Raw genomic sequence first — 13312 nt, 5'->3', positions numbered from 1 at the left:
GCTGTGAGGCACCCGGCCGATACACGATCGTGAACGTCGAGTACGGAATAGTGAGTACTGTGTACGCCGGCAGCTGTTCCAGCATTGTACGGAGTACGTACTTCGTACACCAGAGGTGATACCAGGTTGACCACAGCCCCTCGAGTGAACCATGGTCGTGGGCCCCGGCTTGGCCCCATTTGTGTGATGTTTGCTTCCCGCCTTGCATAAGCGGAATATGTAGCCTTCTTCCGCGTGTCACATCGATCACGTGGGATGGAAATGACTATCGCGAGCAGGTCCACTGTCGAACGGATTCGTCGTCTCTTTCCATACTCGGAGGAGAAATCATAGAGTTCGTAGACGACTAATTCCACGAGACTTCAGCCTCGTGACATCAAGGGCAGACAATCGAAAGCATTTCCGTCTCTTGGCTAAAACGACGCAGAATCGTGAACGCACATTATCCTGCCGACGATATATTCTGTGGTGTCGCCTTCGGTCTTAATTTCGAGGCGGCATTTTCAGTGAATCCCCCATGCGCAAAGCACGCCCTGGGCCGGGTCTGGTGCGATTCGTGGTACGGGGACGGTCGACCGTGTTTTGTGAAATGAGAGATGGCACTGCCACCCGTATTATTAGGAACCCTGTTCGGAGAGATGATACTGGAGGGTTGGGGAACCTCGCAAATGGGGGCCACCAGTGAATGGTCAATGATTGTCTGATTAAGAGACGAGATGCGCTGGGCCGCTGGCGGTAATAAGGAACCTTGACCGAGACATTGGACAGGTACTTGGCCGAGAGTCTACAACGATGAGACGTCTTCTCGGATGAATTTCTGAATGTGATTTCGATATGCGGGTGCAGCAAGCCTGTTATTGCTATTTAGGAACCAGGCGTCCCTCGTGGACGGTGGAATGTCTCACAAGCCGGACTTCCCATGTACTGGTAGATGGAGATTAATTGACAGGCAGGGAGGTTTCTGCTTCGACGAGGAAATTGGGAGGGATGTCAACTTACACGACAACGCGTCCTGCATGCCTGAGCCGAACGAGGTTTTGATGCGCGCCTCAAGATGCGACGCGACATCGGTTGCTCGTCATCTTTGTAGCTGGTTGGTGAGAGGCAAGTGCCGTCCATCAGGAGTGTACGAGCACCGCGGGTTGGCTGTAACGGCGCATAGGTATACGGATAGAGCGAGCACTTCTCACATTATCGCACCAAGCGAGCGTAGTAGTGTAATTATCCTGTCGCAGGCTCGCAGCAATGCATCTCTTGGACTGTGTACGGAACTACGGATACACTAGGTATCTCCGTTTAGGGCTTGCTTAGTTTGCGCAGCCTTCGGGGAGCGGCTTTGAACAATCCGGTCTTGTGTAAGCCACCATCGCCTTGCTGATACCCACCATTGGACAGGCCCAAGGGAGCTATCATGGTAGGATCGTGTCCTGGATCGGCCAATCGAAAGCGCTGACTGGGCATCGTTGACGCATTTGGAAGAAACCGGTGACCTGCAATGCTCTTGGGTTGTTGGCTTGATGCAACGTTTCTAGAAGCCAATATTGGGTCTCCGTTTTCCAGGAGCAAGCTGGAGGCAAGATCGGAATGACCAAATCGGTATCATTACGGTCATCAGAAAGAAGATACCTGCCTTGATCGTTGGTGATGTGGTCCTATTCAATAGGAGAAGGAAGGCAGGCTGAGCCCATCATCATCCATGTATCTGTACCCGTAGAATCTTGTAAGGCAAACTGGCGAGTCGGGGCCGCTCCGGAGACATTCGCTGTGGCGGCGCAGCGCACCGGTCGGTGGGTAAGATTAAGCTCCATCCCCCATCTCGCATCTCGTGAACAGCAGGGATGTTGAACGGGGATGCGGAGCATGGAATACCAGGGTCCGGCACATTTTGTGCAAGGCGAGTGCCGTGTGACGGCGCGTGACGGCGCGTTGCGGCGTATGGGCGATTTTGTGCGACGATGCATCCTAGTGTCGAAATCTACCGTCTCTTCCATAGTCCGAAGCTCAGGCCCGACTTAATCGTGAGATCGTGATTCTCGCCGGGATGAATATCTTGTAACCTCCAGTCGTTGTATAAATGCTTGCTATTATGGGAAAAACTGCAGGCCCTAAGAAGGTTGCAGAAAATCCGGAGCTATTGGAATCAAGCGGGGAGATGGAAATTAGGCCGCTAGACTTTGACCGCCCCATTTGCCAATTCGAAATAGGGGATAGAGTATCCGTCTCCCGGGTCCAGTGTATGGCTACAATAGTTGACCGATTTGCGTGTTGCAAGCATCGTGACGATAGCCAGGGGCTGGAATAGGGGTTCACGAACCCTAGATTATTACCAAGGAATTGGCGACCGTCATCCTTGGTACGGAACTTTGGAAGCAGTGGAGCAGAAGAAGAAGCGTCTCCCGGGTCTGAGTCCTTTTGTCGATCTCGCTCCGGGTCGAATTGATCCTCACGGATTTACATAGCTGAGACGTCAGGCGGCTCTCTGTGCCTTGAAGTCGACGGTCACTAGGAGCATCTTGGAGGACTAGGCGTGTAGATCTGGGCCCAGCGTGACGGCCCGAAGACGTCAGGGCAGGTGTGCCAGGTTCGCGTGCGAGGAGAACCTAGGCGTGCTAGGCTGTTGTCGATGAAGATTCGAGTAGCACTATGGGAACACTGACGAACACCTCGTATCGTTGTTTCCTTTGCCTGGCCAGCTTTGCTTTTCGAGGTGACATTGCAGCAGCCAGCTTCTCAGCGCATCGCCAAAGCGATGCATTCGTGCTAGGTAGCTGGCGAGGCAACTGCAGGTACCTAATGTGCAACCAATTTCCTGATGCTGCAAAACGCCCCCGGATCTTGCGTTACCTCGATTTCTTGTCGAGAATCTCGGGTGTCGAGATATGCAATGATACTCCGTACGTACTTCGTAGAGACCAAACGGGATGGATATGGCCTGCGGGGGACGTTTGAGGGACCACCCGGCCTCGTCCGCTGAATAGTGCTAACATGCCCCACCATGGGTTAAGTCCAGAAATGTGAAGAGATGGCAAATGGGCTGGCCCAAGGTACAAGTTTGAGAACCATACTCCGTGAGTCCGTATAGCATTTGTCCTCCGTAGTTCGTACGTACGGACACCTGTTTGGTGGACGGGAAATCATGGGAGTAAGGCGGCTGTGGATGGCGATGGAGGACAAAGACCCTGGACAATGTGCCACGCGAATTGGGTCCCACGTCCGAGGTGCTGGATCGTCAATGGATGGATGCGACAGGCACGGAATCGACCCGTCATGGCGGGTGTGCCGAAGGGCCTTTACTTTTGGTGAAACGGAACGGCGCGAGAGATGCGGAGTCTTTGTGCTGCCGGTGTCCTTGTATTTGGGAAGTCTCTATCACAACTTCATGAGGAATGCCAGACGACGCGAGATTCCTCTACTCCGTACTCCGTAATAGTCGGTACGGACAGAAGGGGTGACAGAGGGGCTTCAAAGACAGGGGTAGGGAGCAAAGTCGTCGAGGGAAGACGGCGCGCGGTGTCTGACGCTGCAGACGCGGGCGGACTCGTGGAGCTGAAAGAAATGGAGGAGGCTCGAGGAGATGATGGTGATTGAAAGAGCGATTGCCCCAATGCCTCAGGCTTGCCAGGATGGAATTACTTCTCGGGGAGCCCTGTGCTTGCAGTTTGCCCATGTCGGCGTTGTCTCAGCGGGTATGTTCCTGTGCTTGTGTTCCTTGTCGCGCTTGTTGTGCAGTGATTTCGTATCTCGATATGATGCGGAGGAATGGGGGCGGCATGCATGTTTTGCTGCAAGTGCTACGAGTGCCTTGTCGACGACTCAGGGGGTGCTCTCTCATAGGTTGATAACATTGCGACTACACACCGTGGCTGGCTGGGAGTCTTGGGGGGGTCGATTGGAACCCAAGCCGGTGCCGATGAAAGCAAGTGGGCAAGAAGAACAGAGTGGCCGACTATTAGGTTGTAGTTGTGTGGTATCGCAGAGACGCGTAGCCAAAGTTTGAGTAGGTGTCCGTATTGGAGAGATATCTCGACGTTGGTGTTGGAAGTTTGAAACTGATTCTGGTACTCAGTACGTACTTCTTACACAGCAGCAAGTGCACAGTACCACGGTACCTACTGTGTAAGGTAAGGTACCTTGGGTATGCATGTCTTGCTCGCTGCCGGTGCAAATGGATTGGGATTGGTGCGCGCTGCAGTACCTTAGGTACCGAAGTTCGCGGCGTGGACTTGTGGAGAGACTCCCTTCGGCATTTCCTCGGTTGCCATTGGCTGCGATTGGCTGTCATTGCTGTGTCTGGAAAGTGTCGTGCGGCGTGCCTTCTCCATTCCTGCACAACACAACTCTGGTGATGCAGGCACAGACAATCATGATTTTCCACTCTGAAAGATATACGGAGTATCCGTACGGAGACAACTTATGATTGGTCAGCCATACCTCAGTGCGGATGCTTTGAATCCGAAAACATGTCCCTGAGGTGTGTTGTGTTCACTATTGAGTTCTCAGCCAAACTCCAAACCCTCGAAACCCAATCCCGACACTCACTCACAGTTTGTCGCAGCTTCCTGACTCTGGTGGCGACGGGAAACTCTACCTACAGATACCCTACGCCAGTGATGGGCACCGAAAGGCGGTCGGAGACAATACGACAAAAGTTTGAAGTTGATACGGTGTTCTAGGCGACAGCGGATCAGTCCTTTGCATTGAAACCTACTCGATGACAACTCGAGTGAATACTATGAGTACTTTGGTAAACGAACCACGCTGCAGTGGGTTCGTTCGTCTGATGCCCGCAATGACACAGCAGCATCGCCTTCTGGAAGAAGAGAAACCGTCGTTTCGTGTTTGGTTGTGTGGTTCAACGGCATTCCTTGGGGAACCCTTCCCGCCCGTCCACCGTTGGAGATCATCAGAGAGGTATACAGTCGCATGCTGGCCCGTTGTAATATTGTCGCACTGTCGGCTAGTCATGGCTGCACAGCTTGGATGCAGACTATTATATTGAGGGATAATTTGTGGATTTTGTGCGTGTTTCCTAGCAACGCACGGGACGGTGACGGAAAGACCACTCAAATTACGTTGGACCGGTGTGAGGCAACCACGCAACGGCAGGTCAGGAACGACAGGCACGAGGGGGGCTTCCTTCCTTTTGGCCTGGGGCGATTTCTTAGATGGGTGTGCCAGTGCGCACCACCAGCCAGTGACAGACGTCGCCATCGCAGCTGACACTGTGCTAGCGCCGCCGCCGCCGCCGCCGCCGCCGCCGCCTTTCTGCCTTTCTACCTGACTTGCTGGCCTTGGAAGTTCCTGCCCATCTGGCCTATCCCACAGGCTGGGCCCTTCCCTCCCTCCATCGTTCTGGTAGTAGCCGTAGTCCCCGTGCCACCTTCCCGCCCCTCCCTCCCAAACGCAACCACGGACCACAGACCACAGACCGCGGGCAGCCCACAGACCTCAAACCGTCTGTGACCCAACAGCGAGAGAAGGTGCAACGTGCCTGCAACTTGCAAGTAAAAAGGCAAGTGCGGTGCATCTCAAGTATAAACCTCCCATTTCTGCTTGCCCCGCCTTCTGAAAAGGAAAATCAAAGGAAACACAGCTTGATTGCCGTATTCGGGCGAGTCTTCCAGGTTGAGAGATATGAAGGTACCTAAGGTAGACACTAGAAGCAGAGGAAGGCAAGCATCACGCATCTCTCTCCTGCCGTACCATGGCATGGCACAATCGTGACTTCCCATTCTCTGGTTCGTGATGGTTACCTGCCTATAGGGCAATAGCAGAATCGACATCACCTTCCCAGTTTCTCTTTTCTCATCTTGACAGAATCCAGTAGTTTAATGCCCAAGGTACCTACCTGCCTTAGGCAATGCATTCGACGGTCAATCTTCTAGCACCACCCACCTTTCACATTTTTCCAGAGAACGGTGTCTGATGAAAGAGGTCCCCCCTCATGTCAACACATACACCACTCGATCCACCACCACGCAACACGCACAAAGCATAAAGAACCACGCGCCGTAGGCCACTCACCGCAGGCCGATTGCGATTTCCCAGGCGACAGCGGCGACAATGGCGGTCGCGCCGCTTTGCTCCGTCTTGCCCCCTTTCTGTTCGGTACTTCGAGGCCCAGTTAGTTCATCGTCGCTCGATATCTACGGAGTACTATACGACGACACCGCCCCTGCGAAACATGAAGCTCCAATATCCGTTGAGGATCCTTCGTCCCGCTGTGGACTCACTCAAAAGCCACGATCCATCACGGCAGACAGTGTCGGAGCCGACTGCTCTCCAAAGATGATGACCCGTCCAGCTCGTGGTCGCGAAGATGGAGGAAGAAAAAGGGAGGAGGAAAGTCTGGAGAGTTGGACCCAGCCTTTGTCGAATACGGATAATTGGCTGTCCATCTATGGAGGTACTTGGATCCTTGGTCTATTCCTACGGTTACTTACCTCAACGTTCAGGGTACCTCTGCCTCTACATACGGAGCCTGGAGTAATACCTTGCCTTACAGTTCTGACTGTTCTGGAGACAGGTCCTTGCCCATTGGCAATCCAAGACCCAGGGTTATGGGCACGAGTACGAGCATGGGTATGGCATGGCATGGCACTTTAGCTTCCCTTTTTTCCAATCAACTCCCTCCGGCACGGGATTCCTCCTCCACGACTAGTCGACCACAGAGGAGTGTACAAAGTACGGAAACACATACCTGGCCATGCCACATGAACACATATCACGATTTATTGCGGCCATCTGAGATGCACTCCTACGCGGCGAGTCGGAGCAAGACGAGACGAGCCGTTTCTCTCCTCTCTCACCATGCCCACCACAATAATTACCATGGCATATCCACTTACCACGCACACCACACCGCACCGCGCTCAGTTTGTCAGGGGTACCTAGCTCCGCGGTAATGCCTGGGCTCCTCCGTCTCCTTCCCGTCTGCCGCGTGCGCCTGCGACTTGCACAGGGCAACAACGGGTAGTTACAACGGCACAAGCCATGTGCGTATCGGGCTCTGGGGGACAGACGGTCAGACATTGTCATAGCCGTGGGCAACAGAGTCAGTGCCAGCGTCAACACGCAGCTCCTTCTCGCATCAACAACACTCTCTCGACACAAGACCGAGAGGTACATCAGCAGAACCAAGGGAATAAAGGCTCTTGAGCCTCAGGTGTTGCGAGATGACCAAACCTTGCCGAGCTTGGGAACATGTTCTAACGGAGCAGCAGGAGAGAAGCGAATGACGATGGCGCAGCCTGTTGAGAATGATTTTGGAGGTGGCCATCCAGATGCGAAAGTATCCGGACCTCACAAGGTACGAACAGGTGTCTGGACTCTGTACTATGCCCTGTCGTCAAGACTTAATGATGGGTCAACGGGCTCCCCGCCAGTCACGACGGATACGGAGAGGATAGGACAGGATAGATTGAGACGGAACATCACCAACGCCATTGCGGCAAAGCTAATCAAGTCTACAGTGTGAGCCCATGGACCATGACAATAACAGACCCTGACCGACACTAGTATTACCCTATCTACTACGGATAGTGTGGTGAGTGAGTGAATAAGATGGAGAGGTACGAAGACTGACTGACTGGCTAGTTGAATGGGCGACAGCGGGATGCCTTGGGTAAGGTACGGATAGCTAGGCTTGTTTCCGCACGTTGCTCTGGGCGAGCCGACTGGACCCCAGAGGTCATGGCATGGACCCCCAATTCCTCAGACAGCGGGCCCCAGGTGAGGGTGAAGAGGTTTGGAGGTTCCGAGATTCGCCATATCGTACAGAGGAAACCTTGGGCAGAGAACCCTTGCCGAACCGAAGGAGACCGGGGTGGGGCATCCAGTCCAGCCAGACGGTGAAGACTTTCGTTCCCTCTCTCCGTCTGTCTATGCGTAGGTACTCCGTACTGCGATACTTTACAGAGACAGGTTCTAGTGGGTTGCACTAAGGCGAAGAAGAAAAGACACACTGACCTCGGGAATGTCAGTCCCCGCTGCCAGATGGACGGGCTATTAGCGGCGCTGTCAGTGTCAGATCTGAGGTCTGTTCATGTTCAGCAACCTCAGCTCAGGCAAGATACCTAAGCGTGCTAAGGTAGGCGAGGAATCTTGCTTGTACCGGCGTGAGCTCATGTTGCCCTGGAGTTGTTGATGCAGCTCCCCAACGGGTACTTTCTGTATATGACTTGCTCTACTACATTGGAGAGGCTCAACCTAAGTCTCAGGCACAAAAACATACGGATACATAGACAAGGCACGACTCTCATCATCGTCAGTCGCCCTGGGCCATCCCCCGACCCTGGTTCGCATCTGGCCCTGCCCTGTCAGTCTCCGGTGCTGGGTCCTTGACTCCTGGTCGTGGAGACCTAGACCTCCTGGTAAAGGTATCCGTGAGGTGCGGATAGTGTGGTGTAGACCGCATAATGGGCTCCTCTATTTTCCAATTGTTCCCTCCACCGTCTCTTTCTGCCCTGTCAGTCATTCTCCTTGCCGTTGTGGTCCCTCCCGGGCCCTTGTCAAGCCTGTGTTCCTTTTGCCTTCTGCCGTTCGGGTCGTTGCCACACCCTTCTTCTTTCCCACACTGCCCTGGCTTGAACTTCATCAAGTCTCTTTGGATCCCCGTTGGCTAGTCCCCGTCCGTTCGGTGGGGGCCCATTTCATCAGCTGTGTTCACTGGGTCCCATTGTCGACAACGGGGGTTGAAAGTGAGTGACGGGAGAGAGAGAGAAAGAGAAACTGCAAATCCAAAGGAAGGGGAGAGGGGACCAGAAAAAAAAATTTAGAGAGAAGCTCCCCTTTTTAGCCTCGTCACTTCAGCTTCTTTTTTTTTTTCTCCTTCCATGCTGCAGCAGCACCGAATTTTCCCTCCTCGCTCAAATCTCTTCCCATCCTCTTTAACCTCCCCTTCACCCCCCCTCCCTCACGGTTCATCATCATCCTCCTCCTTCGACCTTTTGACCTTTTTTGAGCCTCAACACCAGGCAAAAAAAAGTAGTAGCGTCGGTCACCTCATCGTTCCTCCGTCCCTCTTATTTATCTATCTTATCCTCTCCCAACCCGTTCCCTATTATTCACCTCCCTCCTCCCACATACCTTAGCATCTATTACCCAAGGTACCTACGCACCACCAACCAAGGGAATACAAACACACCCCTTTGCGCCTTGCCCTATCCTACCTTGAATCAAGGCGCACCACACACCAATCCCCAAGCGATCGCGTGTCAAGCGTCTGCAACCCGCGTCTGCGACTGCGACTGCGACTGCGTCTGTGTCTCTGGTACTGCGTGACCTGCGTCTTCGGCGGAAAAAACGAGCGAACGAGCCCCCCCCAGGGCCAAGCCAAGCAAAAGAGAAGTTGAGAAGTTGAAAGAAGGAGATCCTGGCAAAAGCAAAAAAGCAAGCACCAGCCCGCTTGCGCCCATCCCGCAAGGAGCCCGCCACATACCTTTTCCATACCATTGACTGGACCGCTCGCCCTCCCCCACGCCCCTACATAACATCCACCACGGCATTTTTTCTGGTCCTGGTCACAGCGTGCGACTTTTTTTTCCTTCCTCTTCTCTCTCGGCTGCTCGCATCTCCTCCCAACCTGTTTTTTTCCTGACCCATTTTCGGAGGGGGTCTCTGCACGACTATAACGACGAGCGATCCGAACGAGCGAACGGCCGTCCATCCACACACGAGAGAAAAACTTCCTGCGACTTTTCTGTTGCATGCTGCGTGTTTGGTGAACTGCACTTGCACACTGCATTGCATCGCACAGCAATCAAGGTTGCTGCCGCTGCCTCCGTCCCCGACCGACGCCGCCTTTTTGCGTGTTGCTGTCACTTTGGCTTTAGCGAAAGTACTGCTGCTCCGCATCGCCCGCCATTTCCTGAAGTCGCCGATTCCCTGTCAGTCCCTGGGCTCACTCGCGTTGTCCACACGTCAGTCGGTCGGTTTTGTCGAGGGCTTTTTTCGCTGCATCTGCCAACTGGCCCCCCTTGCCAACCCAACCTGCATCTCCCTCACACATCCGCATTACCGCCCTCCCGCCTTCTCCTCCTCCCTCCCGCTCCCCGTCGGCACATCACACGGGTTACTGGTCATCAAATCCAGTAGCTGCCGTCCCCGGGTCTACATCTCGAAAAACGGAAAAAAAAAAGAAGACAATGAGCCAGCAACAACACGACATGTATCTCGACTACTCAGCCCCCCCGAATCGCTCCCCGAGCTCCTCGAGGCAGTATGCGGGCGGCTTTCAATCTGGTCTGTCCCTTCCTCGTCAGGCCCAGCGACCTTTCGATAACGGCTTGGGTTCCTCTGCTCTGTTTCCTTCCGACCGCCTTGGTTACAACCCCAGAGCCATGGATCAAATGTCTGCGAATGGAATGCCCGGAGGATATATGCTGGACAACAGCCAGGCCTGGAACTACAATGCTGGTGGTGTCGCGACCGTCAACGGTGCCATGAACGGCGCCAACAGACAGAGGAGCGTCAATCGCCGAGCCGCTCTCCCCACCGTAAGTCTTTTTTCCTCATCTCTCCGCTCTCTGCAGTGTAGTCGTGATCTGACCGCCCGTAAGAACTGGACCGATCAAGGACTCGGCATGCACGGCTCATATGGCTCCGGCCTCAACGGTGGAATGTCGAATGGCCTCCGCTACGACGGACAGGGTGATATGCGTCCCAGCTCGCAGACGGAAGAGCAGCTGATCCCTACTGCCATTGTTATCAAGAACATCCCCTTCGCCGTGCGAAAGGAGACGCTTGCCGCCGTCATGTTGGAGATGCACCTGCCCCAGCCCTACGCCTTCAATTACCACTTCGACAACGGCGTGTTCCGTGGTTTGGCCTTTGCCAACTTCCAGTCCCCCGAAGATACCAAGATTGTCATCGACGCCATGAACGGTATGGAGGTCCACGGCCGAAAGTTGAGGGTCGAGTACAAGAAGATGCTGCCAGAGGCTGAGCGAGAGCGTATCGAGCGCGAGAAGAGGGAACGACGTGGTCAACTTGAAGAACAGCACCGCGCCCCGATGCTGCACCAGCAGCCGTCTCTGCAGACCCTGAACAGCGTCTCCAGCAACCCTCCCCGCGCTCCCCTCGGTACGTTTTGAAGCCATGAGATTCATTTGACACCTGCTGACTGACTTTGTAGAGGGAGATATTGATCTCAACGATCCCGAGACTCTCGAATTCTACACCGAGCTTACTCTGTTTAAGCGTGACACCAGCCGTGAAATTCTCATCTTCCCCAACTCGGTTGCCCCCGAGCAGCGCCGTCGGATCCACATCCTCGCCCATCACATGGGCCTAGAGCATAACTCTGTGGGAGAGGCCGAGTCGCGCCAGATTCACGTTGTCAAGCGCCAGCTCCCCTCACCCACAGCGCAGATCCACTCCCCCGCTGTCGGTTTGGATTACCACAAGAAGGGCCTCAGCAGGGCAGCCACCTTCGACTTCGCTGCTGACAGGGAGGCCCGGAGCGCCAGCACCAACTATTCCCATGCCATGGGCCGCCAAGGTCCGACCCTGGAGCTCCCCGGAAGCCCTGATGGAAATGGCCTTGCCAACCTTCGCGCTGCCAAGAGCTTCGCTGATCTGCGATCCTTCAGCCCTAGCCCGTCTGCGTCCTCTTCGAGCTATTTGACGGCCATGAACGGCATTGGGAACATTCCCCAGTCTGGCAACTCGGGTGCCCGCTTCGGCGACTACAACGGAGGTGTCAACCAGTCCGCCGCGCTTGCCACTCCCAACCTGACGCCTACCTCTGGTACGGTCGGCACTCCTGGTACCGACAGCAGCCTGCTCAGTTCGCTTGGTGGACTCAACCTTGGCTCCTACGAGTCGGCCGCTCATTCCCAGGCGCGAAGCACTCCTGGTGCTATTGGAAGCCAGCGCCCCGGTGCCAACAGCGGCAACCGCAACGCACCCGAGAGGCAGCCCAGAGGCCCCGAGTGGGAAACTTCCGCCGGCTTCAGCGGCCGCAACCGCTCCAACGGCCACATGCAACGTGGAAGCGGTAAGTCTCTATTTGTCTGCCAAAAGTCAATGTCGAGTTCAAGAAACTAATCCCATGACAGACTCTTCCGACAACGCACCCCGTGCTGGAAGCGCCGGCGCATCTCGATTCCACTAGACAAGAACCATAATTAACCTCGCCGAGACTGCCACGACAACCATTACAATGAGGAAACGATTCATGACTCGCGACGCATAGAGACTACAAACGACATTCGACGAGTTCACCGCAGCACACCGCAGCTCGCGGTAATCGACAAACCCCCACCCTGTGTTATACCTACCATTGCTTTTCATGATGGACACTCCCCCACAACCACATCCATATTGCTTATAATGATGATTTGTTGGACACGAGCCTTTGGCAGCGTCATGATCTTTCGCTCGGCCGTCTCGGATTTGGTGGATAGAAGAATTCCCAGTGTCGCGGCGGCATCCAACTTCGGATTCACGGCACCCGCCCGGCAAGGAAACCTTGGCTCATGGCTGTTTCAACGACCAGAGAAGGATGAACGGAAAAGAAACTTGGATACAAGAAAAATACCTGATATGGGCAACCATTTCGACATGGCAAAAAAAGGCCCATGGGCGGTCCCCCTATACCCTCCTGTTTCCCCGCCATACCTCCTTTCATGGCGCGCGGGAGCATATGAACCACCCTTGACGATGAATACGCTGTTACGACCTCTTTATGTCTAGATAGCTGTACCAGCATGCTCGACAAAAGCCGCTTCTTTTTGGATGACGAGACCATGCCTTTCGGCGACCATGACTATACCCACCTAATTACCACGGTTCGGCAAGTTTTGATCAAGACGACCCAAGACTGATGTTGCCTTTGGACCCTCTTTTGACGGCCAAGATCGGTTGATTGTCGGCTTCGGAAAACAATGCCAGCTCTTGATTGGGCTCACCGACGAAAAAAACAAGTTTGATTTGATTTTGGGCGTCTTTTCTAACGCGCCGGCATTTCCTGATTTTCTTCACTATCTGGTCTTCATGTCCCCCCGGCCCTGAACCCCTCGAACTACTCTTTGTCTCAATTTGCAAAGAGTCGTCCATGGAATGCTTTGAGCGTCCCCATGGATGGTCTTTCGGGACGACTTCGGCGGGGACATTGGCGTTGAGGCTGCATTGGGGGCCGATTGGTCGTGTTTTGTGTGGTCTTTTGATCGACCTACTACTACTGCTAGAGTTTTCCGTGTTTTTTTTTTTTCGTTGGATTTACATGCATTTGTGAGCATCTGAAGCAGGGATGACAGGACGAGATCAGTGGACGATCCAATGTCGATATTTTCCAAAGGAGAAACAAGAC

General features: G+C 54.2%; 3 protein-coding genes across 3 annotated transcripts; 1 reads left to right on the top strand and 2 right to left on the bottom strand.

Annotated features, from left to right (window-relative positions):
* Positions 1 to 8099: 8099 nt before the first annotated feature.
* BDP81DRAFT_435267 (uncharacterized protein) lies at positions 8100 to 8880 on the bottom strand. Its single transcript, XM_060591037.1, has one exon. The coding sequence runs from the start codon at positions 8594 to 8596 to the stop codon at positions 8267 to 8269; it is 330 nt and encodes a 109-aa protein (XP_060441705.1). The 5' UTR covers positions 8597 to 8880; the 3' UTR covers positions 8100 to 8266.
* A 249-nt stretch (positions 8881 to 9129) lies between these two features.
* Positions 9130 to 9945, bottom strand: BDP81DRAFT_76351 (uncharacterized protein). Its single transcript, XM_060596252.1, has one exon. The coding sequence runs from the start codon at positions 9743 to 9745 to the stop codon at positions 9167 to 9169; it is 579 nt and encodes a 192-aa protein (XP_060441704.1). The 5' UTR covers positions 9746 to 9945; the 3' UTR covers positions 9130 to 9166.
* A 200-nt stretch (positions 9946 to 10145) lies between these two features.
* Positions 10146 to 12115, top strand: BDP81DRAFT_327484 (R3H domain-containing protein; the record flags this gene model as incomplete). The annotated part of the gene is made up of 4 exons (XM_060585143.1): positions 10146 to 10496; positions 10560 to 11082; positions 11135 to 11998; positions 12060 to 12115. The coding sequence occupies 4 exons, from the start codon at positions 10146 to 10148 to the stop codon at positions 12113 to 12115; spliced, it is 1794 nt and encodes a 597-aa protein (XP_060441703.1).
* Between the last annotated feature and the right edge of the window lie 1197 nt (positions 12116 to 13312).

This window comes from Colletotrichum phormii (genome assembly GCF_030913505.1).
Source record: "Colletotrichum phormii strain CBS 102054 chromosome Unknown BDP81scaffold_19, whole genome shotgun sequence".
NCBI classification, from domain to species: domain Eukaryota; kingdom Fungi; phylum Ascomycota; class Sordariomycetes; order Glomerellales; family Glomerellaceae; genus Colletotrichum; species Colletotrichum phormii.
Note: the sequence above shows the minus strand (reverse complement) of the source record. Positions and strands in the feature narration are given on the sequence as shown.